The 27,849-nt window shown below is 38.1% G+C and overlaps 2 protein-coding genes across 2 annotated transcripts; one reads left to right on the top strand and one right to left on the bottom strand.

Annotated features, from left to right (window-relative positions):
* Positions 1–141: 141 nt before the first annotated feature.
* Positions 142–10,395, top strand: LOC140241782 (enolase 4-like). Its single transcript, XM_072321534.1, has 11 exons — positions 142–339; positions 987–1,115; positions 1,615–1,805; positions 3,277–3,583; positions 4,437–4,565; positions 5,800–5,862; positions 6,484–6,648; positions 7,327–7,452; positions 8,105–8,297; positions 8,938–9,005; positions 9,984–10,395. Exons 1-11 carry the CDS (start codon positions 181–183, stop codon positions 10,203–10,205), a joined length of 1,752 nt encoding a protein of 583 aa, XP_072177635.1. The 5' UTR covers positions 142–180; the 3' UTR covers positions 10,206–10,395.
* A 4,287-nt stretch (positions 10,396–14,682) lies between these two features.
* On the bottom strand, positions 14,683–23,651 carry LOC140241614 (small nuclear ribonucleoprotein G-like). Its single transcript, XM_072321351.1, has 4 exons — positions 23,519–23,651; positions 19,604–19,626; positions 18,458–18,582; positions 14,683–16,547 (listed from the first exon to the last, which is right to left on the bottom strand). Exons 1-4 carry the CDS (start codon positions 23,548–23,550, stop codon positions 16,494–16,496), a joined length of 234 nt encoding a protein of 77 aa, XP_072177452.1. The 5' UTR covers positions 23,551–23,651; the 3' UTR covers positions 14,683–16,493.
* Between the last annotated feature and the right edge of the window lie 4,198 nt (positions 23,652–27,849).

Here is a 27,849-nt window from a genome sequence, read left to right as displayed (position 1 = left end):
CATGCAGATCTTGCTGCGTTTTGGTAGTGAAATGTATCTTTAAAACAAGAAATAAATAATTAAAAAAAAAACTTCTTGCAGTTACATGTCATGTACGTGTAATACAAAGCACTCCTCATTTTATTCTTTATATTTAGACATTTCAGGTATTCACATCATTTGGTCAACTCTGCGTCCAAGATGGCTGCCAGCAGAGCATCTGAGAGGAATGCCCGGGAGTTCTATGAAACCAAGCAGCGGGCAGTGAACTTCTATAAAGAGAACCGTATCCCAGAACAGCTCGAAGAGATTCTGAATAGCATGTTTTATGATAGCCCAGCAGATGTGTATGGGTATTTGGTGAGTATGGAATACTATTTTTATATGTTCATTTCTCAGTGTACAACCAAATTGTCAAATCTCAAGATTTTTTTTTTCCCCCTACCAGTTTCAGGATTCTTAGGAAAATAATTTTGCTTGATTGCAATCCAATATCTGTATGTTGTGCCACTAGTTGCAAACTTATGTAAATGTAAAAATATTGAAAGTATTGTTTTAACAACCCTGATATTAATTTTTTTGACACTGTGTATGAATGTTTGGCAGTATCAGAATATTTATTGAATTCGTGCTTGACTCAACTATCAAGAAAATAATAGCATATAGATAGTTTCAAAGGTATAAAATTTTGTACAAAAATGCTCTCATCCACAAAATTACAAATGAGCAAAATTATTTTAAAATTGGTCCAGCACTAAAATTTCATATCGTGAAAGTTTGCACTTTCACAGTACTTTCTAGTACAGTCTACTGGTTCCAATTTTTTAGCTGCTGTGATGCACATATTTCAAATTTCCAAATTGACTTTCTCTCATTCTATCTTACTTTATTACCTGTCATCAAATGTGATACAACAAATTTGCAGTGTCCCATAGTTACGTGGCTGATTTAAAGGAGTCGTTTCAGACATCCATCCAGTCTAACCAACGCATCTTTTCTCTTGTCAGGCGGAATACTTTGAAACTCTGGCGAAGCCTCCCAGCATCCACAAAGTCACTGCTCGAGAAGTCCTTGACGCCAAGGGTCAACCCACAGTTCAGGCAGATATTACCTGTATCATCAAAGGACTTGAAAAGGTGAATACGGGGATAATGCAGAGTGATGAGAGTTAATGTTGAAACTGTATTTTTGTCAATATACATTGATCAATTTCATGCTGTTCTAGTGTTGAGGTGAGATATCCTGGATCCCGCTCTTATGTTTGTTTGTTGTTGCCTTTTTTTTGAAGAAGAAATCGGAATTGTGATTTTAAGTTGTGTTGTTTTTCCCCTAAAAGAAAATGTTCAAGGATGCATCATGTTTTACCAAAATAATCATAGCTGGATGAGATTGCTATAGAATAATGCCTCTTAGATTGATGTTGAATAATTTGCCAGTCTTTGAGGAATATATAATTTAACAAAGTTATTTTTTTTTTGTATTGTCATCGATGCACATGCTCTTCTGAAGGCATAATTGATGCTGCCTACAATACTAAAGTAACAACGGGAAAGGAACTTGAACTGAGGTTGAATATTTGAAGCTTTGTAATAAGGTGTTTTTTAACTTTTGCAATGCGACATATATCTCCCGCAGCCCTTTTCCAGAGCAACTGCCAGCAGCATGAACCATTTACCTGACAACATTCCCCTGGAGAAGAAGGAGGCGGACGAGAAAGAGAGGCAGCAATTTGCCAATGCTGCGGTGGATACCGTAAATGGTCCAATCAGAAAAGCCCTTGCAGGCCTGGACCCTACGCAGCAGAGCGAAGTGGATGACGCCATCATGTGAGTGCCTCAGCCAGTTCAAAGCTGTTTTACGCTACTAATCCATCATAACAAGCTGGTAATCTCATGAACAATTATATCTTGCGGGATCAGTAGTGTGCATCTCATATTCTGTGTCTTGCATATGATTTTTTTCCCCCCCACCAGATAAAATGGCAGCGCCCAAAGTTTATGATGTAAGTAGATAAGATTTAATGTAAACTGACAACCATCCTCCTCAAAACCATTTTTTTTTTTTTGGTTTTTTTTTTTAAAGAAGTTCTTGTTGCTCTAATCTTGGTAACTCTAGAGTAGCCTTGTCAGTGATAGCACTGTTAACCTAGATGTCCCTGTCACTATTATCCTAGCCAAACCATGTGTCCATTTGTACACCTTGGCCAAGAGAAACATTGTGGGTGAAACAGAGGGATAAAAAATGTATGCACTGGACAGGATTTGATCTCGGGATCTCCTGTTTAGGAGTCTTAAAGCTTGTCCTTATTGCTGTGCTCTTGAGCAACATATCACTGTGTGTCATTGAGGTGCTCAACCATCAGCAATAATACCATGTCGGGCCTTGGATTTCATTTGATTTGGGTCATGGCCAGTTTCGCCTTCACTCTCACATTTTTGGATGAAGCATCAGGGCCATTGCAGTTAGGGGGGCATCAAGACCAAAATTGATTACTCCAAAATAATGTTTTGACTTTCATTCACAAATCTGATTGATGTTTGTTTACTGGCAACAAAAGTTATCACTATTGTTTTAGGATGTGATACTGTACATGTTGTACCTTGATATCTACTCAGTATGCAGCTCTGCTATTAACAAGCCAGCTAAGCTAGATCTAGCTCACAGCTGAACTGAAGTCAAACTTTGAGTTATATTTAAATGCATTAAGCAAATTTATTATAAAGCAGGTAGAAATCAAGTTTTTGTCTCCAAATTTATGAGAGGATTTTCTAGTTACTTTTACTAGAAATGGAACATATGGCCAGTAGTAGCCTTTAAAATGACTCTTCAAATTTTGGAAGGGCATCCTGGCCATTTGATGGGGCATCACAGCTACTGGCCTCATGGTCTCTACTGTGTAATTTGAACCCTGCTATGTTCTTCAAGGCATACTTGCAAATGAAACAAAAACCCAGCTTTAATGCTTCAAAATAGTTCTAAGATGTGATTCAGGGATAGAAACAAGCAATGTAAAAATTTGAATCAGTATAATCAGTGTTAAGTATAGTTAAGCATACAAAATGTAAACAGTGGTTATAATAAAAATGTTTCTAGACTAAACCATCTACAGTGATGGTCTATTGAGAAAAATAGTGATATCTCCTTATATTCTAGGCTTTATAGCAAAATTGTTATATTGTAGGATGTTTTGTGTTACACCGGACCTACACATATGCATCAAATTGGATATCTCAAAAAAAAAAAAATTAAATCGCTGCTCCCAATGGTAAAGAGTACCTTTAATCATATTCTGTCCAGTAAGCTGCTGGAGAAGCTGAAAGAGGAGGCGGACAAGAAGGAGGAGGAGGAACGACTGAAGCGCATCGAGGAGGAGCTCAACCAGGAACCCAAGGAGCCCGCCAAGGAGGAGAAGGTGGTGTCGCCCAAGGGCAAGAAGAAAGCGGGCAGCGCCCGCTCGGGCATCGTCCTCATCGAGGAGCCCCGGGAGCCGATGTACCCGGGATGCAGCGCGGCGTGTGCGGTCTCGCAGGCCGTGGCCATGGCGGGGGCTGCGGTGAAGAAAGTGGAGCTCTATGAGCACATCAGCCATCTTAATGGCAATGTGGTGAGAGCCAGTGCTCTTTCTCTTTTTTAAATGTTTTTTATACTGTGTACAAAGAAAATGATGTGAAGAAAAGGTGTCACTCCCAACTTGTCATAACTGTAAATCGTCGCTGGGGCGACAAGACCTTGTATCTACAAAATGTCAAATGTTCAGGAGAGCAAAAAAACATGGTAGCCAAAGCTCTACAGCGAATGGGAAAGCCTTTCCTTTGACATGCTGTGGTGGCTTCATTTTGGGGGTAAGACAACTAGGATTTGGACAGGACATCACTTTGTAACTGATTATCTGACCATCAATCAAAAGAGTAATTTTCACCAAAATTTCAGATACAAGGTCTTGTCACCCCAACAAAGAAATACTATCTTGACTAGTATAATGTGGCCATGAATGTAAACAATGGTGACTTGGTAAGTCCAGTGAAACCAATTCTGAGCTAGATTCTTAATAACTAATAAATTTGATTCTTAAAAAGGTACATTTCCTTGTGAATGTAACATATGATACTGTATACATGTATGTGGAGTATTTTATGATAAATATTTTCATGAATTTTGTGCTTTACTGATCTAGCGCAAAGAAAACAATTGATACTATCTACATGAGATATTAAAATTTCAGAGGAATGCTCCTGCCTGCGAAATTATTAACTAGTCCAGTTCACTAAGATTGACCAAGTGAGAAAAATTTGTTGTGTGGACTATATCCATGCAAAAAGCAAAACGAAGAAAGATTATTATGTAAGCTCATCCAAGTTAACAGTACGGCAAATCTTTTACATTTCAAATTTGATTTGAACCTCTTTTCCTTTTAAAAAAAAAAAAAAAAAATCAATTTTTGTTTTTGAAACCTTCAGAATATTGAGGAATACATGATGCCCATTCCCATGATGAGTGTCCTCAGCTCAGGAAAGCCTGCTCCAGGGAAACAGAACTTGATCAAGGAGCTACTGCTACTCCCAAAACCGGGATGCCCTCTCGTGGAGGTAAGTGTGAAAGCTTATTTATGCCATATTGCATGCTTCTAAAACAACTTCTTCAAAAGCGTTACAATTCTATCCATCAACAACATGTACTTTGGGTGCTGCTCAGTTACAAAATTTGTTGCAATTGAATCTTAATGATATTTGTTAATGATGTGGGAATGTCAGATTAATGATTATGATGACTTGGTAAATATCAGTGCATGACTCCCCATGCTGTGACATATACCAATTACATCTATGAATATTAAAGGGACTGTACAGTACTGGTTGAGGTGGGGATTCATGTTTTGAACATTCCTAAGTGAGATAATGAAAAGCCTCTTTTGAAATATGAAAGAGCATGTAATTTTAAGAAGGATTCAACGTTTATTTGATGAAAATTGGTTTTCAACTGGCTGAGATATCCAAAAAAGTGCTAATAATAAAAGGCGACATGCCACAACTTTATTAGGATCTCTTTGTTTCACCTTGTTTTTGGATATCTCAGCCATTTCAAAACCGATTTTCATCTAATAAACTTTTGATACCCCTTAGAACTGCATGCTCTTTGACATCTCATAGAGTGGTTTCTGAATATCTCGCAAAACGTTAGAAGCTAAATCCTCACCTCGACCAGAACTGTACACACCCTTTAAGTGCCATAGAAGACAGATGACAAGTAACAAGAATATCAAATCATTGTCTTTCCCTGTCAAATATTCCAAAGTTTATTCACCGGATAGATCATTTCATCATGCAAGTGAGATGAGAAATATTGTCTGCCAAATCATCACCTGTGAGACTTGTGAAGTTCTTGTCACCACAGGGAGTCAACAAATGATCTCTTGTTATTTTACAAAACAATGATTGCTTGTATGCTTAGTTTAATAGTATGTTTTGTGGAGTCGCACAAGGAGAAAGGGAAACAAGAAAAAAACAAACAAACGGACAAACAACAACAAAAAAGCAACAAAAGAGCCAAGGAAATTTCCGGCTAGAGATGATAGCGGAAGTCCATGATGTAGAGGATGCAGGGAGATGCAAGCTACCAGATGAATGGACGACCAAAGAACATAGTATACCTGAATAATCTCACTCATTTTTAGCCACACATTCTCAGAAGGCTGATTATCAATGCATACTTTCTAGGAGTGCTTCATAGTGTTTTGTAGTTTTTCTTTGCATAGCTAAGCTGTGCCTGTAAAGTTGTCTTTCACTAATCATTCTTTCATCTTTTGTTTTCATGTTTGTGCAGAGCATGAAAAAACTCACCAGTGTGTACCAGCAAATTGGCAAACTTCTCTTTGCAAAATCAGGGGTGAGTGGTTACTTTCTACCTACTAATCATGAGGGAGAGATCATTTAAGCTACATCAGCTACAAGGAAAGGAGATGTATTCTGAATGTGAATTGAGAAATAGGTTACTGTAAAAGTGGACATTTTCCCGGTGTTGAAATTTTCACGCATTTCGCGCAATCAGAAACTAGCGCAAAAATAAAAGCATGCAAATATTTTTGTTAGCCATATGTTCCTGTAATTGATGTCTTGATACCGTGGAATTAAAAACACGCAAAACTCTTCTTATGCGGCGAAACATGAAAAATTAGTCACGTGAAAATATCCACTTTTACAGTATCAGTTTTTGCTAGAATGAATTTTTCTGAGTTATTGAGTGCAGCCAAGTTAATATGTAAGAAACAATATTTCAATGAGTTAAAACACAAAATTGCGCTTTAATTTTGTGAAATGTATGTAACTATCCATGGATTAATTATGAATTTGTCTATATACCCATACAAAATAAAATTGTGAAATTTACTGCTTCCTTCAGGGAATAAAGGGTGACAACAAGCCTGTAAGTGCTAAAAGATTAAGAGGTGTTTATATATAATTAGACGTACAATATCTCATGAACTCACATCATGCTTCTTACCCACAGGTGGCAGCAAACTATGTGAATGACCTCGGAACGTACACACCTCAGTACGACAGACAGGAACAGCTGCTGGACCTGGTCCAGGAAGCGGTCCAGGCCCTGGAACTTGTCCCTGGAGAGGACATCTTCATGGCCCTGAACTGTGCTGCCCATGAAATATATGAACCCGTAAGACTGCATGTATACATTGTATTTTCTTAATGTGAGATAACACAGTCTTTGTATTGAATATTATTCCAAAGACCTTAGCAGTCTGCTTAGAACCCATTTTGCAGATAGTGTGAACACAAGATTACCAATTCTTTGTTTGTTCGTTTGTTTGTTTGTTTTTTCTTGCAATTTTTAGCTCATGTTGAAGGATGACCTTCCTGTATAATCACTGACTTTATGCAACACACTTTTAGATTACCCAAATCAGTACTGCAATATTCTGATATCGAAATACTGTGTTATGCTGTTATGCATAACATAGTAAGTATTTTATTAGTACCAACTTTAGTGTCTGTGTCACATCTAAGAGTTAGAAAGTATATCGCATGTGGTTATTTTCTGAATCGGAGACTTTGACATATTCATATGTTGATAATCTTCCAGGTCGTGTGCATGTGTGTGCCAAATTTGAAGAACACCCTCACAGTAGTGTAAAGAGAATTTCTTCAAAGGACTATAGTAGGATGTGATAGTTCTCTTTCTCTCTTTCATTTTGAAATGAAATATTCAAGACAAAACCATTCTGTCTTACAAAACAACATGGTATTGTGATTTTAACATGTCAGAGGTCATACCCGTGCGAGGTATCATTCCTCCTCCCCCTCCCCCACCCCCTCTCCATTGGTTTTCCTGTAGGAGAAGAACAAGTATGAGGTGACGGCGGGGCTGATGAAGACACCTGATGACATGGTGGAGTTCTATGCTGATCTCATCAGCCGCTACCCAGCCGTGGTGGCCCTGATTGACCCCTTCAGGAAACAGGTGTGTTTCCCCCCCCCCCCCCCACCCCCTTGCTGATTTAAAGGCATTCATTAAAGGACAAGTCCACCCTCATATACATGAGAATTGAGTGAATGCAGCAATATTAGTAGAACACATCAGTGAAAGTTGGGGGGAAATCAGACAATCTGTTCAAAAGTTATGAATTTTTAAAGTTTCAGCACACACACAGCTGGATGAGGAGACTACTTCAGTGTATGATGTCACATGCGTAGAATGATATAAGAAAAATATAAAGAGAATTCCACAAAAATTCATTTTCTGAAAAAAAAAAGTACACATTCCCTTGACTTGCTACTGACATATTATGTTAAGGGTAATATTCCCCTTGCCTTCTGAAAGAGGCAAGTCAAGTGCTCTATTATGCAAAAAAAAAGTGAAAATATGTTGAATTTTCCAATTGACAAATGTAAACTTTGCATTATGTATTTCCTTTTTTGTTTGATTGAAATAGAGTATAATTGCATTGAAATTGAAGAAAGAAAGCTAGTATGTGCTACATGAGGATGAGAAAGTCCCAAGTAGTGATAGATCCTCTGGAATAGTAATTTTAGTATGCATTTTTTTTTTTTTTTCATGTAAGGTTGGTTGACTTTTGTTAATTGTGTCCTACAATTTCCCTGTTTGTCTTCAGGACTGTGAACCATGGAGTAAGCTCTGCGAGAGGCTATCGGAGAAGTGCTACATCATCGGAGAGCACGTCTTCCCCCGCGTCGAACGCTTCGTGGGAGAGGGCTTCGGCGAGCTGGCATCCAGCGGTGTCTCGTTGCGGATGCGACAGCTCACCACGGTAACCGACATCATCCAGGCATCGTCTCTCATCAAAGGTATGCGGGGAAAGAGCAATTTATCTTCTAGTCATATGTACATACTCATAGAATATTCAAGATGGAAATATATCTCTGGAAAAGGAAAAAAATAAGTGTATGACTGCCTCTTTGTTTTGAATTTTGAAGGCCGAATTTTATCGTGCACAAATGTTTCAAGAGAATATGAAGTCTGATGATTTGTGTACAAAATATCCAAGTAATATACAAGTTGAATATCAGACTTTAGGACTTTAGTTAGAAGCACCCAAGCACAATGTACTGGTAAGCTGTTTGGGCGACATTGAGATGGTCATGACGTTTTGACGTGTGTTATGTTGCTCATTGAGTAACCACTCGGTAGTACTGGAATGACCACTTTTGCGTCAAGATTTGCCGGTCAACATATTGTTCTACACAAACAAACATTGTGCCATGTATGCCAGAAACTAATGTGGGATGTTAGTATGTACTTACAAAAATGTTAAAATAAGCATTGTTTGGGAACCACAACGGAGTACATGTATGGTCTGTATATCTGTGCTTCATTACTGCAGGATACTCTAAATGCTACTCAGCAGACAGGGGCATGAAGATATGAGAAATGTGCAGCATTTATTTGTCACATTCTTTCTCCCTTTTTTTTCTCTCTCATGTCCAGAGGAGGGGTCAATCGCAATGGTAGCCAGTGTGCCAGGCGACACGTCAGAGACATTCCTAGCTGACCTTGTGAGTGCCAAATTACATTGCTTCCATCTTACTTTCTCCTCCTTTGTTGAAATTTGGTATATTATGTGTGTGTGTGAGATGCTGTGTGCATGTGTATATTTAAAGATGTGTCCTTGTTGCATCAGAATTGTTTTCAAATTGGTAATTAGCTTTCTTGACACATAGGCTAACATGACTTGTCATTGTATTGTGGCAAGTAGCCAAGGAGTCACATTTGTCAAAAGCTATAAGTTTGTATGAGGGTGAAGTATGATCCGTGATTTCTCTTAATAATCTCTTTTCATAATTTAGTCTGCCAATTAATCAGTCCACTCACCTAAAAGAGATATATAGATAGATAGATAGATAGATAGATGATAGATAGATAGATAGATGATAGATAGATATATATGTAGATATATCAATAGAGATAGATAAATCAATAAATAGATAAGTGAATAAATAAAGATGAGTAAATATGAATAAATGAAAATGATGATTAATCAGATATTGAATAGATAAATGGATAAAACGAAAGATATGTTGGTAGATGAGGGGGCTTGAGGAGGGGGAAATCTTAAAATTACTCGAGATAGAACATGTATGAAGAATTCAAACTCACATGCTCCTCAGAAGATCATATTTCAATTTGTATGTAAAAGGCACAGTGGTCATTCCACCTGAAAATGAGGAAAATATCACTCGTCAATGTTGGGTCTGTTATTGTGTTGGTGTATGCACCCGTATGCTATCAAATACCTGAACACATACAATTGTACTGATACAGGTGACTCCTGTTATAACAATGTCCTTTTGACCGACACTTTTCTTTTTTTATATCAAAATTTAATTATATAGCTAAACAAATAGAAGCATATACAGACATATAGATAATGATTTTCTTTTGGACTTCATTGTTACAAAATTTAATTCATTTACCGTGTTTGGTGTTGCGGGAGTGCACTGTAGTATGTTAATGTTTGTATGTATTTTGTACAGGCTGTTGGCGTCAGAGCAACTTTCGTCAAATTTGGGGCTCCGGCTAGGGGTGAGAGGACGTCGAAGTACAACCGCTTGCTCCAGATCTCCGAGAGCTTGAAGGAGCAGGGCCAGATGAGGGTGATGGAGGAGTTTGCCTTTCCCGTCAAGAGGCCGCCCACACCCCCAGCGGAAGAAGGGGCCGATGGCGCCAGTGCAGATCAGACAGGGGGTGCGGCCTGAAGTGTCCATATGACCAGCCAGACTAACAGGCAAACAGACAGACAGACAGACAGACAGACAGACAGACAGGCAGACATACTTACACAGATGTGCACACAGACAGCCAGCCACACACATTCTTGCAAAATCTGTCCACATGAATGGGATTTGATTAAATGTATGCATTATGAAATGTGCATTATCCTTTTCTTCGTCCTTTTTTTTGGGGGGGGGGGGGAGGGGAGGGGGTATGTGGTCTTAGAAGGGGGGTGGGGTAGTGTTTACCAAAGGAGAAGGGCATTAGTGGGTGCCAAATTTGATTGCAGGAGAGCATAGTATGCACTATTGTGAACACTCTCACCACTGGTTGTATTATGATAAATCATGTTATGTCTCCGCGTCTAAGAGGTGCCAGAGGTGGTGTGTTTTCAGGTTGTCCGCCTGCCTGTCTCCCCAAGTTCTTGTATTCAAGGTTTGAAAGGACTCTTCCGCATCATTTTATTGATGTGTAGCTCAGGTATGCTCCACAAGTTATTGATGGGCTGATTAGAATTAGGGCAAAATCTGGCTCGGTCACAGGTCACCGAAGGATGACTGGCCATAAAAGCCATTTTCAAGTCACAACTTCAGCTGAGAATGCTTAGTTGTAATATGATTTATTAGCTGTAAGGATAGAAATAAACAGTTATCGAGATGAAATGATGGAAACAAAAGTAAAAGTCAGCGGTTGCTGACTTATTATACCCCCGCCACACGTAGTGTGAAGGGGGTATATAGGAATCACCGTGATGTTGGGCGGGCAGTCGAGCGGTCGGTCTGTTGCAAAATCTTGCGTCGCGAACTCCTTCTACAGTTTTGAAGCAATTTAAATGAAACTTAGGATAAATGATGATATTGAGGTATAGATGTGCAAGACATGTTTTTTGTGTTTGTCGGACAGTGCGTTGCCATGGTAACCATAATTTTACCAAAACCTTGTGGATTTAATAACTTCCATAGTATTTAAGCAAACAATTTCAAAATTGGTATCTATGATGATCTATAGGTGTAGTTATGCAAGACACTCTGTGTGTTGTACGTGACAAAGCGTTGCCATGGTAACCGCATGTTTTCTTCGAAATCTTGTGGAGTGAACAACTTCCATTCCACAGTTTTGAAGCAATTGAAATCAAATTTGGTAGGCATTATGGCCTTGAGGCATAGATGTGGAACACATAATTTTTGTGTTTGTCGGACAAAGCATTGCCATGGTAACCATAATTTTACCAAAACCTTGTGGATTGAATAACTTCCACATCATTCAAGCAATTAAGGTCAAATTTAGTATGTATGATGATCGGGAGATGTAGTTATGTAAGACAGCAATGTGTTAATATAAGAAAAATGTGTTGCCATGGTAACCACTCATAATTGTATCAAATTGAACCATTTAATCTATGAAGGTGAAATTTGGTGTGTATGATGCTCTTCAAGTGTAGTTGTATTGGACAATGCGTTGCCATAGTAACTGCATTTTTTTTTTTTAAATCCTGTGGAGTGAACTTCTTCCACAGTTTTCAAGCAATTGAAACCAAATTTGGTAGGCATTATGGCCCTGAGGTATAGATGTGGAACACATAATTTTTGTGTTTATCACACAAACCGTTGCCATGGTAACCACAATTTTACCAAAACCTTGCAGATCGAATAACTTTTCCATCATTCAAGCAATTAAAGTCAAATTTAGTATGTATCATGATCTAGAAGTGTAGTTTTGCAAGACACCAATGTGTTAGTTTGAGGAAAATGTGTTGCCATGGTAACCACTCATATTTGAATCAAAATAAACTTTTCAAGCTATGAAGGTCAAATTTGGTGTGCATGATGGTCTTTAAGTGTAGTTATGCAAAATGGCCCTTGTGTTTGTATCAGACAGTGCATTGCCGTGGTAACCACACTTTTTACCCAAACCTTGTGGAACTCAGTGTCAACTCTGTAATTGTACAGTAAACTAAAATTATTCTGTTTCCAATTCGACAAGTGCACAAACTTGGTATTAACGTCATTGCCCTCATGACATCACATACTATAAAGCAACACTATGGGCAGGGGTATTAATCACCTTCAGGGATAATTCTAGTTGGCTCAGAATGTCATCTATTCTAGCCATAACTTCAACTGGAAATGCCAAGGCTGTGTAGAGCATTGATGCTGGCTTTATATGGAAAATATGATTTCCATGTGAATGGAGCATTTTGGAAGTGCATGCACCTTGCTATCACAGGCACAGGCCAGAAAAAAAAAAGGGAAACAGGGTGAAACATTCTAAGAGTGTATTTTGATCCCCAAAAGCCATTGGTAGTTTTGTCCCTCATGCTACCTTAGCAAGTGCAGCATGATATTGGGTCCAAGTTTGACTAGATGATTAAAGTGAGCAAATGGTGTAGTTTTGGTTGCAATGGGGGATTCAGATTTTAGCTTTTTGCAAGACAATTAGAAACCACTTTGAGATTAGATATGAGAACGCATACATTTCTAAGAGAAATCCAAAGTTTATTTGATGAAATCTCCTTTGAAATGGCAGAAATATCCCAAAACAAAGTAAAACAAAGTAGTCCTAATAAAAAGTTGGGTCACACCTTTTTATAAGGACCTCTTTGTTTTTGGATGTCCAAACCATTTCAAAACCAATTTTCATCACACAAACTTTGAATTTCTCTTAGAATCTCTCTTAGAATTGTACGCTCTTTCATATTTCATAAGAAGTTTTTCATTATCTCACAAAAACCGATACCATACCATCCCATCCCTTCAAACTTTAGAAAGGGTTCATCAGGTCCTTTTTTTTTTTCCTCTCAGTGCAAAGTGTCTAATTCTGATCTTGATATGAAAGCTGATCAATCAATTTCCGTCCATTCAACATCCTTTATGCATTTGTATGAAATTTGTACATTCTATATTTTATGTCAAAAGCAGCATCCTTCTGTATGTATTTGTACAAACTTTGTTCACTTGTATTTTTATGTAAATAAGTAAAAAAAAAAAGAAGAAAAAAAAAAGATGTAACTGACTGAAGTGGATGTATTTACAATAAATACTGTATGTCAAATATGAAATGTCAGTTTTGTTTGCATCATTATCAAGCATTTCCTTTCTGGTGTGAGTAGAGTGAATGAGAATGCAAGTTGATTTTTGTACATATTCTGGCTTCATTGGGTATAGCATATAGTCACCTCAAAACAAATAAACAAGGAAATGTACAGCAGCAACGAAATACTACTGTATAATGATGCACACAATTTCCTGAAATAAAACACCCACAAGCTGTGAAAATAAATCATCTGCAGAGTGAAAATATCCTCAGCTAATACTCCTGGTATGCCAGTCACAGAATGACATGTTGAACAAGGGTATTTACAGCCCTCTGTGTTTGGGATTGCAACTGTACCTTATTATCCACAAAATGAATACATAATATGCACCTATACTTTGTATTTGCACTGATTTAAATGGGACTTATAGGGATGCCAATCACGACTCTCACTGTTTGCCGTGGGGTGATGATAGTCACTACTGCACTATAGCAAAACTAAGCATTGTTCAAGTGACACACACACACACACGCACCCACACCCACACTCACTCCTCTTCTCATATTTTGTCTATGACATCATTTCATTCACCTGCTTCCATTAAGATCCAAAGACAAAAATTCACTTCGTTGTTGCCAAGTAGGGCAAGCCTCCAGCAATCTTTATGGTTGTTCTGAGCAATTTTTGTGAACAAAGCAGGCATAAAATTTGAATACATTGCAGAAACCAGTCTATTATTGAGAGCCAGATATACAATTCACATATGGTATAACATGATGAAATTGGAAACATTTAAGTGACTTATACTATGGAGGGCACTACTGTACTACAATCTCAATCAAACACACATTCCAAACATGCACACAGATACAAAAGTATGTTGTTCAGTTATTGCAACCCATCTGCAAAACCTATAATTCATAGCTCATGTGAGTGTTTGTGTGCTAGATTGCATTTCTGGTTATTTCTGTATGTTTGACATATCGAGCAGTATCCCAAACCTCATCTGTGAAGTTTGAGAAATGAATATCTAAGCTGAGAAGCTTGAGTCTTCTGATGTAGTGAACATTAAGATGTAGTACCTTAACGTTGGTTAAATATTTATTTATCAAAGAGTTTGCTTCATGTGAATATAGTCCAGCCAAAGCGAAAGCGAAGTGCTACAGATTCGAGACAAACTGTCCTAATGTGCTCATTGAATGTTTTCAGTGTTTAAATGTAATGGCTGCTGTTTCACCCTTCAACACAAATACACTTAATGCGTTAGTTTGTGTTACACCAGTGTTTGTTGATGGGATTGCACTTTACATCTAAGAATGACAAATATAGAAATGTAGATGAATAAGAGTATGTATCAGTTAAAACAAAAAAGATAAGGCAGCTGACTGAGAAGGGACATCATATAGCATGCAAGCCAAAGAAAAAGAATAGAAAACAGTTTTTCTTTAAAAAATGTACATGTTGAATTTAATCACCAAGCAGCAAGACATTTATTTACACACAATTTCCACACAGAATTACAATAACAACATTGATTCTCAACTAAAGTTCTCCCTAACCCCAGCAAAAAAAAAAATAGAAATGAAAAGCATGCTGTATTGAATGTACCTGTTCTTTTTACAAAAGTTTAAAGATCATTTTCACTGCGTCAATGAATGCACACATGATGCATGCTTTAAACTTGACGTCATGGGGTGCCATACTTTATCGACAAGTGGAAATAAATTAGAAAACACATAAATGTACTAACATCATCATGGTATGATTGGTATGTACAATAATTACCAACATGCATGGGACATGAAGTACTGTATACGCTATATATTTCGCGTGGGTTTTATTTTCGCGAATTTCGCGAGTCGGGAGCTATTCGCGAAATTAACAACATGCGAAAATATTACCTTCCAAAATGAATCCCTTGCCTTGACGACACGAACATTTTACGGCTTACCGAACAGACCATACTGGCTAAGCTTGTTTACGTACATATAGCATGTCCACGTCTAACCACTAGTATACACAGCCCAGTCGCTGTGGTAGCATTCGTTGCTAGTAAGTTGAAAATTTTCTTTGCCACTTCATATTTTCTCTGGTCCCCCAATCGCGAATTTAACCACTCACGAAAATGTGTGACATCGGCAATTCGCGAAAATTTACGTACGCGAAAATTATAGCGTATACAGTACCTCTTCTTTCCATGTCTTGAAACTTTGCAAGTATTTTGTGTTTGAGGTATTTCACTTTTCGCCTAAATCAAACAAACAGCAGACAGAAACCAGTGTTCCTTGACCTATCAAACTGCCTCAGATTACAAGCTCATCTGTTTTGTTTTGTTTTGTTTTTCTCAACTTGATCGATGTCAAACTCAAATTTACTCAATTTTTCGAGGAGAAAATCCAAAAGAAAGGGCCCTAGATTTTTGCTTGGAAATACAAGTGAACATTCAGCTTGGATGCCAGACAAAAAACAAAAAACAACAAGCACCTTTAAAATGCTCTCTTCTCATCGTCAATTTGCTGAAGAAATTGACGCACTCTGGAATGTCAACATCTCTTAACTCATTCTTCTCCCAGTTCACTTAAGGCAACGTACCGCACTTGCCATGTTCCTAAAACACCTCGCTCCAAATTCTCCTATCCTTTTCTACATATTTACATTCCTAATACACAGCACTGATGGGCCTAATCCACGAAGTTTCAGTCCACTTAAAGAAAAAAAAAAATACATGTGTCCTTACTTGAGCAGGAGGACATAAAATGAACAGGCATACTTCTGAAGTCAGCATTTTCCACTTTTTGTCCACATAATGAATACTCAGAATGAGTTTAGCTTTTGTCGTTCTTTTTTTCCCCCATCACATGCTTCCTGATCTAATGATGACCTGTACAGTACATTTGCTGGCCAAAATTAGGATAGATAGGACAGACATTTCTTCCTATATGACATGTCAACTTGTAAAATCTATTACTGATGTGTCACAGGGAATAGGAAGAAACAACGTAATTATCTCATGAATCATTTCCTTAAATATCCAACAAAAAAAGAAAAAAAAAAGAATGGGGGGGGGGGTTGGAATACACGTGACACAAACAGAGAGTTATGCTGAATTTGTTACAATGTCAGCAGTTGCTGGCAATCCAAAAGTCCTCCCTAGATGCTGCTTTCTCCTGGTCTTGGCCAATCAGATGCGGACACTGCAATATCGAACGCTAGGAGCCATAAGCGCGGTAGACGGCCGCTATAACACTCTGTCCAGAGCTTCCAACAGGATGATGCTGTTGCCACGAACGACCTGGGGAGACAGAGAAAACAAAACATAGGTACCATGATGCCATTTTCCTCCCCTATATTGGCATTTAATTATTCACATAAAGCATTTACCAAAAGAACTTGAAGCAAAAACACAACTAATTTTGGCTACCTAGGAAATTCTTAGACATCCCCTTATATTGTCTCACATACCATAATTAATTTCTCACCTTCCTGTGATATTGAATTCAAGAAATGCAGCATAACAAACACTGAGCCAACTTCATACTGAGCACATGGTAAACATACAAGAACTGAGGGATGAGGTCCTTAACAGTTACTGCATCAAAACAAATGTTTACCCGAAGAATGAATCATGAAGTTTTGATTCAAGCACTGTAAGACTACACCGGATAGCATCATGTTGCACAAGTAAACAAGGAAATAGTTTTGCTGTTTGAGAGCATAGTGACTTGAGCTTGAATAGTGTGATGATAAATGAGTACTGTTTATAAAGCCTGTACAATTATGCTTGTCAATACTGCATGTATCCCTCTTTAGTGGCTCATGGACAGTAGTGTGATTTCTAAAATTTTTTAAACAGTCATTCTCTTCACTGTGACGAGACAAAATAACATGAGGACATCATTGGATATATCATATGTACACAATATTGTTGTATTTTAGTTCAATATTTTTCATTTTATTTTGGATTAATGTGCTAAGAAACATCAGTATTAAGCGCTATATACGTATTATTTATTATTATCATTATTATTCTTTTTTATTATTATAAGTGTATTTATTTATTCATTTATTATTATTAGGCATGTAGGTTCAAGAGAGGGAGTTCCAACTGGTTGTAATCATTCACACAGCTGTCAGCTGCAGAGAAATCCACAGGTGCATTTGTGCCTTTGATGATTCAGGTTTGATGCCGTCATCTTTGTGATCAATCTGAAGATTCATTTTGAACGCTAACATAATGACGGTTTTTCCCCCTTACAAATTTTTTTTCTTTTGTTTTTAATGAAACAGTAGTTCATGAAATGATAAAGCATATAATTAAACAAAAGTAAATTCCATCCAGAAATATGTACAAAAGTATAAATCTAAGTTGTATGTTGTGAAAGTATATCAAACTGTACCCTCAAAGCCGATTGTTATTATTTTACTGATCACTTTCGACAAACGGAACTGATTTGTTATAAGAGTACCAGTATAGATCTTTATTTATTCATATGTCGGATTAGTGTAAAGACATGTAAACTCAAGTAATTAGGTGATAAATCATCACCTATTGTGTTTGTATGGAATCTTCCCTTTTTTATCAGTCTTCTTTCTTTCTGATGAACTTTGCGAACAGATTAAATTCTATAATATTGGTCTAAATGCTGACAAACCATGGTGCCTAGAAATGTACAGTCTGCAGCCCTTCAAGATCAAGAGTAGATGAAAAGTGCTTTTGACAACCCTTCAATTTGCTTTTTTTGACATTCTCCTTCTTTTCATATTGATTGCTGAATTTAGTTGTTTTGATTGAAGCCGTAGATGTGCACGGAATGGAGAGATTCCTTCTATGAAATATGTCATTGATGCATTACATTATTCACCAAACTTCACACATCGCAAGAACACACACACAAAAAGCTTTAAATCGTGCTTCCAAATACCACCTGAAAAAGTCACATATCTTACACTGTATCTATCAGTCATACTCTCTTTGGATTCCGCACAGAAATATTTGGGTATATTTCGTTCGTACCCCACAGCAAACATTTCCAGGAACTTCAATTTCCTTTTTAGTTTGACACTTAATCTGAGAGAAAGCACTTTTGAGCATACGAAGAATGATTAGCCATATTGTGATCCAGGCTGCATTAATGTTAAACTTTCAACTTAGAGACCTAGTGTCGAGTCATTCTCCTTTGATCGAAAAAATTGTCAGCCTACCACCATGCCGATGTCGTTCTTCTGCGTGGCCGAGATGTCCTCCACCGCCTCGTCGATAACCAGGTTCATGAAGGGGTCGAATCCTCTCAGCACTCCGGTCACACGGCGGTTACCATTCAGCTTCACTGCAAGGGACAATAGGATCAGCAAAGAGTTAAATATCTGCCCAAATACCGGTATTGTTTAGGGAGATCATCATGCTGAAACTTACATAAGTCTCTGAGCCTGCTCATCTCACTATCAAGTGCACACTTTATGACTCTACTGGTACAAGTCTTAAACAGGCCATTGTAGTTTCAGCTGGTTCAGTTAACAACCAGACTGAAATATGAATATCAATCGAAAGTATTGTGTACTACAGATATCAACACAGATACGTCGTATATCTCTATCAAAACCATGACCAAACTCAAAACCTTTCCATCAGCACTCCAGGTACTACAGCCATAAATCATCAAACTGCAACATTTTACTTCACAATCTGAAAGAACAGCATGTTACTAGTACATGTAATGCAATAATACTGTACTGATGCATTTATCACCTTTGTCCACACAAAACTAGATATATACTTGACAAAGTCGAAACAATATCTTATACCAATAAAAGATACATGGGTATCATACCAAACTCACAGGCTGGGTGCTACAAAAATTTACCAATGGGACATGTACGGTGCACATTGAATATGCTCATCAACCCTTCGTTTCCTAAAAATGCATAACAAATATTTGCACATAAAACACAGACTGCATCAAACCAAGTAAACAGTCTCTATAGGGTTAATTTAATAGGTTATTGTATCGGATATTAGTTTGCTTGCCTGGAACTTAGTATTACAAGTAGTTGTTCGCAACATGCGGGCATGAGGGTATGCACCATTGTCTGTAGGGTTTAGTGACAAAGATTTCAGAAATGATATTGCTCTTACATTTTTATGATGGTTAATTATAATTTGATGAACCTAATACTTTTTTAATGTTACCCACTTTTGTAATTTGGGATGATTTGTGCCTAATGTATGACTGGATCACTGCTGATCAATATTTACAAAATGCACAATGACCAAATTTGATTACACAGGAATGTCACAGTAGCCAAGGTCTACATCAAGTACCGGTAAAGAAAAATAAAAACAATACTTACATGATAACCTTTTGTCCATGAACCTGACGAGAAAAAAAGAAAGAAATATTGTAATCACAATGGAAACTGTGTGCCACATACAATACAGTAGTGGTGACCAGCACTTTATTGAACTGTCATGAAACAGCACCCTTCTAATAAGTTCTCTAGCACATTGACTGATTATTGAACTACACAGCATTCACGTAAATTGTGTGAAATATCTTTGCACATTGGTTATTTTCTAAATATCAATCAATCATAGAATTTGAACTGAAAGCAACAAACAAGTATATGGCTATTATGGTATTTTCTCATGTTTTACATGCTTCTGTATACATCAATAAATTATAAGAAATTGAGTTTTAAGATGTTATCATTTCAAGTCCTGTACTACCCAATTCCTCCCCCCCTAAAAAAAAAAAATAAATAAAAAAAAAAAAAATAAAATTAGTGGATTGCCATTGTATGGGACCTGCACTCTACAGTAGCCAAACATGCTGCAGCTTATGCATTACTCTGGAAACAAATCAGAGTAAGCCATAGCCCTGTGCGCAACTCCAGTGTGAGCCTGGGCTAAAGGTACTGATGCAGGTTAGGCAGTACAGACTGAAAGATCAGTCTGAATTTATTGTGAGGGATAGACACAGTTCTGCAGAGACTACTAGTGTACATCCGGCTTCACTGAATCCCTCTCCTATATATAGACTGAAGGTTGTGACATGCTATGGCTATACATTGTACTTCAAGGGGAGGATGCTCTAGCATGGAAACCAATTTGCAGGTTATCAGTTATCACCACAGAGAATGAAAGTACAGGCAGTGCGTACACTTCTATACCCTTTGCTTGTCATTGTGTGTTAGCCTGTATTCTAACTTCGCATGCATGGGCACGTCAACGAGCTGGTAGCTGTGTTTTTTTCCATGAAAATTCCACCCAACTCTTTGTTAACTTCGGTATTTAAAACAGCTGGTGAGAGCATTGTATAATGTATGAGATATCAAGTTTACTATTTAAGCTAAAATTTGCCGATCTAGGACTGTGAATTAAATGTAATCAAGGAGGGCAAGGTACCTCACCATTTTGTTCATAGCATAGGGACAGTAGCTAAGCGCAACCCCCCCCCCCCCCCAAAAAAAAAAAGGTTTCCGCTTCCGTATGTCTCCAGAGGAGAACCGTAAAAGTAAAAAAAATGTTATCAAACTCTTCCGGACAGACAGATTTTTCTGCCTAGTCAGGCAGTCAGCTACAGTAGGTAGAGTAAAAGTCCCGGTTTGCGGCCCCATAAGGGTTTTTCCACTCTGAAACGCAAACTTGCTAATTGCTTTAACCCAGGTTATAACATAAAGTTTGACCACTTACAATGTACCAATTTATAATATTGTCAAAATCGCAAGACCAATGTCCATCGCGTTAGTATAAATGACCATGACTGCGATCCGGTACAGTGTCTGCCGGTTCGCGACCGTGGTAGTCCTATGTGATACGCGCGTGCTCCACGATCTTCTGCTGAACGCCTTCATTTGGCTTTCGAACGTTGCGTAAGCGCCAAGTCCCATTGCGAAAGCACATAAGGGGCTCGCACGCTTGCACCGACCACAAACAGGCATGGCGGTGTTATTGTTGTCTTTCTCATGTTTTTCCTATTTTTCGATCATAACATCCATTTCTGGAAAAAAAATGGCGGCCCAAAATGGCGGCCCACATTGGCTCGCAAAAGTTCTATTTCTACATGAGGACATGTATTCAAAGAACATCGGGAAAATGACAAAAAAGCCAGTTCCTTAGACCCCTTGTTCCTTAATTGTGATGTTATTCAAGTACCGAAAATGAAATTTTGGATGTGAGATGTCATCATTTAGGTGAGAATATTTCACTTTGACTGAAGATTTTGCCCAAGTCATCGGTTTATTTTTGTAGATTAGCAGTGTGTTAGTGAAATTGTGGTATAGTGTACCGTCTGTGTCGCTGTGTTCAGCGTTATATTAATAAATATGCTGCAGTGGCCGCGAACCGGTGCCTGGCTGCGAACTGGGACATTTACTCTAGTAGAGTACTGTAAAAGTTGAAATTTTCGCGCGACTAATTTTTCGTGCTTGGTGGGGTAAGAACAGTTTCGCATGTTTTTAATTCTGCAGAATCAAGTCATCAACTGCTGGAACATATGGCAAAAAAATAGGAAAAATATTTGCGTGCTTTTATTTTCGTGCTGGGCAATTCCGCGGTTAGTAACGTTACATTTAAAGAAATTTAGATATTTATTTTTACTACTAAATCACCATTTATTCATTTCAGGTCAAAATCATTTTAAAACATGTTCATCCTTCCTAGGTCTATGATATAGAAAAGAATGAGTACAATCCAATAAATATTAGAATTGCTATCGCAACTAAAAGGGCTGGTTAGTAACGTTACGAAAAAAGGACATGACAAAAAAATCAATGTCTTGAAACAAAAAGTGTGCAAAATTTCAAGTTACTTAAAATGAAGTGTTGCATTAATTTCAATTATTGCATCATGACAAATGTTCACACAAATATTTTTAGCAGTTCGACCGATGATTTATTAGCTAGACCCCCAAATGCATGGTTAGTAACGTTACGGTTAGTAACGTTACATTTGTCCAGAGTAATTCCGCAGGTCATTTCACCCTTTTGTAATCAACAAAATGTCACATGACTTCTGGAGTATTTAAATGTATTCATCCTTTACCTTTTAGCAAAAATTTGAGGAAAAAATTTCAAAGCAACCCACTGTAATTTGCATTTAAGTGAATTTCAGCATCCCCAGTCCCACATGTACATTTTAAATGATGGTTTTAGATCTTGCAAAATCAATGAATATGAAAAATAAAATCTACTGAATTTGAAAGACCTCAGTGATTGGTGAACATCCATGGCATTAGTTGATACCTAAATTAAAGAGTAAGATAAAGAGGCACATTTCTTTTATCCATGTCATGTCCACCTAACTGCGGAATTGCCCTGCTGGTTTTGGGTTGCGCGAAATGTGCGAATATTTCAACACTGCAAAAATTTCCACTTTTATACAGTAGACCGATATGGCAATATCGCAAATAAATCTGCTTCTTTTCTTGTCTTGTTCATCAAGACATCATCATGTTTGTTCATGCTATCGGTGCACGGCCACGGTGGCCTCTCCTTTCAAACTGTAAATTACCATGTTGTACGGTCAGCCCCTCACACAACAGACAGATCATCTTCCAGTTCCACTGCACTACCCTGCATTCCCTCTGCTGCAAATTTAGGAAAGACTTCCTTTTAAGACAGCCACCCCAATCACGCTAGTACTAAATAAGTGCAGATCTATACAACTCTACCTAACCTAACCTTGCTTGCGATACGCACGGACGCACGCACTCACTTGGTCTTTTTGGGTGGCTGTCTCAAAAGGAACTCTTGCCCAAATTTATCAGTCTACTGGCAGTACAGAGCTCATAGCGCTCAGTCTTCAGTTAGACCATATCTAGTTTCTAGAGCTTAAAGATTAAGAACACACACACATACACACACACTACACACACACACCAAAAAAACAAACAAAAACAAAACCCTACTCTACACAACACTTATCTCAATGGCTGGGACTGAACAAAACGATGGCGACGTAGTTCGATAACTTGATTTAATAAGGAACTATCATCCTCTGTAAAAGCAATCATAACACATTACATATTCCGCAACATAACAGGGTGACCTATTATTCAGATATAAGAAATTGACAACAATAAAAAAATCTCAAGTAATGAATTTCATAAATTAATACGAAAAAACAAGAAACGTTACCGCCGTGTTTCACCAGCGACAACAGTTGCTCATCGTCAGAACGCACTGATAATACCCACTTTGTTCTTCCAATAGCTACAATTAAGTACAAATTTACAGGATCTAAATTAGTGCTATGAATTTTCTTACTTTTTCAGTTCAGGTGGATGTGCTTTACTCATGATGAATACCCACGATTACACAGATCTTGACAGATTGAAGTTACGTTCCACGGGAAAGAACGCCGCTGATCCACGCTCGATTGATCGAAACCGGACCGGTAACCAAAGAGCACTATCAGAAGCGCACGCACTGCGTGCGCTCTATACATTTGATCGAAACGCAACAACGAAAGCGCGATGCGCAAGCCATTTACCATTTTTATACGCTGCTGGCATGTACTAAAGCAGGCTAGCTAGCTCAAGTAGCTGTGTTGTTATGTGTTAATGTTGTCGGACAAAGTTTCTTTTGTTGTTGTTGTTATTGTTTTGGCAGAACGTTGCACTATAACCTGAGTTTCAGGCTGTTCTAGTTGTTGTTTTCTCCAGAAGAGCAAAACAAACGAAGATTTTTGATGGATAACAAAAAAATCCAGTTACGCATTTCTTGTCTCATTTGGATTTAGAAAAAGGGCACGCTCTGTTTCCTCGTACAAATTTGTCAAAATAATGATTATAAGACACCAATGCTGAAAATACATCGCACGCAGTCTACCGTGATCCTCATTTATAACATGTATTTTTTTTTTTAAGTGGCATCACTGCTGAAGAGAGTGACACTTTTATTTTTTTTTTTGCTTGTATATAATTATATGATTTACGGTGATGATTTTCATCTCCTACTTTATCATATTATGATACCATTATCCTTACATCATAGCTATTCACTCTATACAATATGACTATAAAGGGCTTTTTACACTTGTGTTTCTTAACCCCGGACTTTCTCTGACCCAGGACTATCGTTAGTCCCGTACCAATTTTTTCAGCTTTTTACACTCGCCAATTAGTCCCGTACTATCTCTTGTCCGGGGCTAAGGAGAAAACTGACCTTTTTACACTCGTCTTTCTTAGCCCCGGACTTTCCAAACCACATGAATATTCATAATTACGCTGTGTACTGTACACGTACACGCACGCACCGGCAGCACTTGATTACCTCGTTTCTGATTGGTCAGTGAGGGTCGCACTTCGTCTCCGTCGCTTAGCCCAGGATTATTTTTTCGTTCTGTTTACACTCACTTGCTTGGCACCGCAATTGCGGTGCTAGCACCGCAATTGCGGTGCTAACCCCTGCTATTTTGCAGGGCCAGATAGTACCGTACTATCGGTGGGGCTAGCCCACTTTGGCAAAAACGAGTGTAAACAGAAAGTGGGCTAAGGATAGTCCCGTACTATCGGTGGGGCTAAGGCCCCCCCTTAGCCCCACCGATAGTCCGGGGCTAAGCAAAAATTTACAAGTGTAAAAAGCCCTTTTAATATTCGTGACCAACATACCGATTGATTCAGCGATCCTCCCAACATTCATGCGGACTTGCATTTTGATGTAGATGTATAGATATTTCAGATCAATCATGAGTAGAGGGCCTAATCAACTGCATGGTAAATACAAGTATTGTATATACAGTGGGGGAAAAACAACAACAACACAACATTGTAAGTAACATTATGTGTGCTATTTTAGTAGAAGGAATTCATCTCTATAATGGTGACAATCCGCATCACTGAACATGATTTATATATATAGCAGTTTGAATTTTCAATGCGCCAGTTTTCTTCAAACATTTCGTAATGACATTGAATTGTTATCTAACCTACGGTGTATATGACAGCTTTTAGTATGAAGAGGCTGATTTACTTTTATTAGCCTTTCATTTTCTGAACATTAATTTGAATTACAACAATCTCATATTCTCGAGGCTTTCCCCTTGATTTGGTCTTTTAAAAATGTCCTTTAAACGTTGTAACTATATTTGTTTCGCTCAAAAAGTATCGTTGATAATTGGATACATTACAGACATGCACGATGTGACATCTAAAAATTCTCCCATTGATCAATTCGATTCAGATTTCCTTTTTTAAATTCATATGTTTAGGACATTTTTTCCTTTTGTTTCTATACTGTAATGTCATTTCCATAATCTCAGTTTGTTATTTTTTTTTCTTATTCATTGATTGCAAAAGGATTTTGAAGTAAGGCCTATTATGTTTTTAACTCGGATCGGACCCCTTGGAGAACGACATATTTTGTGACTTAAAGGGCTATCCATCCACCTGAGTTTGGATTATATAAATAAACTATAAAAGAAAAAAAAATTATTGCAACATGACTCCAATCTTTCGGAGCTCAGAGCTATTGCTGACACCAACAATACGTTATGTCAGGACCACAGGGGTAGATCCTTAAAAAGAAGGGGGGGGGGGGAGACTAGCATGCTTCATAAATTCCTCATTCCAGCATTTTTCCGGGCATTACAGCCCTCATGAATTTCAAGATTCCGATTTCTTGGTGTTTTCCCAAAAACTAAAAAGATTTTTAAAAAAAGAGACTAGGAGAGGGAGAGAGAGAGAGAGAGAGAGAAAAAAAAAGATAACTACAGTTGTGTAGTTTGCATTGAATGATATGTGTTGACTATATGGCTATAGAGGTGATTATATAGTTTGCCCGTATTACATTCAAGCAGTCACCTCCCTGATTCAAGGAACAAATCTCATTTTTGTCTTTGTAAGACGTGACTTACTAAGTCTTACATCTCTAGTTCTGATGCAATCATAGTCGTGGTTTTAACGTGCATTAACAGTTTTTACCTCATGATTCCTCTCATCTGATTGGTTAAAAGTGGAGTCATGAAAATAGCTGTGCCCCATTTTTGATCAAAATGACGTCATGATTTACTGTGCCCGGGGCATAGAATAAACTGTGCCCTGTAAATAGGCTTGGAGACAGTCGCAACCCCGTACACATAGATCACTCATGGGTATGTATATACGCACCAATGATACGACCGCCGCGCTGTCGATCAGCGTTGATATACGAGTGCTGTAAAAGAGACCAGAATCTATATTTTCGGTATCTATATTTCGGAATCAATATTTTCGGTGTATAAAACAAATAATGACAGCTTGATATTCGGGGCACAGTTAAAATTATGTAGGCCCTCGGTGATGTGAAAACCATAACTATGCCCTCAGCTTCGCTTCGGGCATTATGGTTTTCACATCACCTTGGGCCCATAATTTTAACTGTGCCCCTCATTTAATTTGTATAAAATTATTATGCCTCCGCCACGAAGTGTCGCCAGAGGCATTATGTTTTCGGGTTGTCCGTCCGTCCGTCCGTCCGTCCTTCCGTCCGTAATCAATTTTGTGGACAGCGTATCTAGAAAACCGTTTGAGGTATCGTAATGAAACTTGGCATGGTTATGAGTGGGCGAAGTTGTGCCTATCAACTTTTTGGCGCACATGCTCAAGGTCAAAGATCAAAGGTCAAGGTCAAATGCTCAAAATTTCACTATTTCCCCTATGATATGCAATGCATGGAGGTATTTTCTTGAAACTTGGTGTAATAATGATAATAATATAGGGTATTTATAATGCGCCAATTCCACATAACTAATGTGCTCAAGGCGCAGTAGAAAAAGTGACTAAACTCCAAAACTCCAAATTTTATTGTCCGAGAATGGAAATTCTTTTTGCCCAATTGATCGTGGGCCCGGCAGCCACTGAGCAGCGCCAGATCGACGTTGCTCTAACCTTTTCAACTGTTGAACGACAAACAAGGTAGCAGCAACTCCCATCTTTTAACGTCTTTTGGTATGACGCGGCCGGGGTTTGAACCCACGACCTCCCGATTGTGAGGGCAGCCGCTCTACTCACTGAGCCAACACATCGGTACATGAAATCTTCTAGTTTAGATGTACATAACAGGGGCTGCGGACCCACATTTTAGGATGATTGTTCGTGCCACCTGCTCTTCTTCATTTTGCTTTATCAAGAAAAATAATGACGTATACATGTAAGTCAATCACCACCACATTCTTATAAGCAAACTTAAATTTTATGGTATTCGTGGAGTTCCTTTAGACTGGTTCAAAAGCTATCTGCAAAACCGAATGCAGTTTGTGGTTGTCAATGGGACCAAATCGCTTTCCACCCAAATTGATTGTGGAGTGCCTCAAGGCTCAGTGTTAGGCCCACTATTACTTCTTATCTATATCAATGATATCATCAGTGCTACATCATTGTTTACTTACTCACTGTTTGCTGATGATACAAGTCTTCTGTCTTCCACAAGGATGTGTGCAGTTTAATATCTTCAGCAAATGATGAACTTAATAAACTTTATCATTGGTTTTGTTGTAATAAATTGTCACTTAATCTTCAGAAGACACAATGTGTTATTTTCAGAACAAGGAATAAGAGGATACCTTTAAACACCCCTTCTCTCATTATTGGTGGACATCAGGTAGCTACAAGCGAAAA

The sequence above is a fragment of the Diadema setosum genome, chromosome 18 (genome assembly GCF_964275005.1).
Source record: "Diadema setosum chromosome 18, eeDiaSeto1, whole genome shotgun sequence".
Lineage (NCBI taxonomy): Eukaryota > Metazoa > Echinodermata > Echinoidea > Diadematoida > Diadematidae > Diadema > Diadema setosum.
The sequence above is the reverse complement of the archived record's forward strand: the minus strand, read 5'-3'. Positions and strand labels throughout refer to the sequence as shown.

Bases quoted from the DNA above. Each gene is read 5' to 3' on its own strand.
- LOC140241782 (XM_072321534.1), top strand. From the start codon at position 181: ATGGCTGCCAGCAGAGCATCTGAGAGGAATGCCCGGGAGTTCTATGAA. The intron at 4,566-5,799 runs GTAAGTGTGAAA...ATGTTTGTGCAG, and splicing joins CGGGATGCCCTCTCGTGGAG to AGCATGAAAAAACTCACCAG. The intron at 6,649-7,326 runs GTAAGACTGCAT...GTTTTCCTGTAG, and splicing joins CCCATGAAATATATGAACCC to GAGAAGAACAAGTATGAGGT.
- LOC140241614 (XM_072321351.1), bottom strand. From the start codon at position 23,550: ATGAGTAAAGCACATCCACCTGAACTGAAAAA. The intron at 19,627-23,518 runs GTAAGAAAATTC...TTTTCTCGTCAG, and splicing joins CATCCACCTGAACTGAAAAA to GTTCATGGACAAAAGGTTAT. The intron at 16,548-18,457 runs GTAGGCTGACAA...CTGTCTCCCCAG, and splicing joins AGAACGACATCGGCATGGTG to GTCGTTCGTGGCAACAGCAT.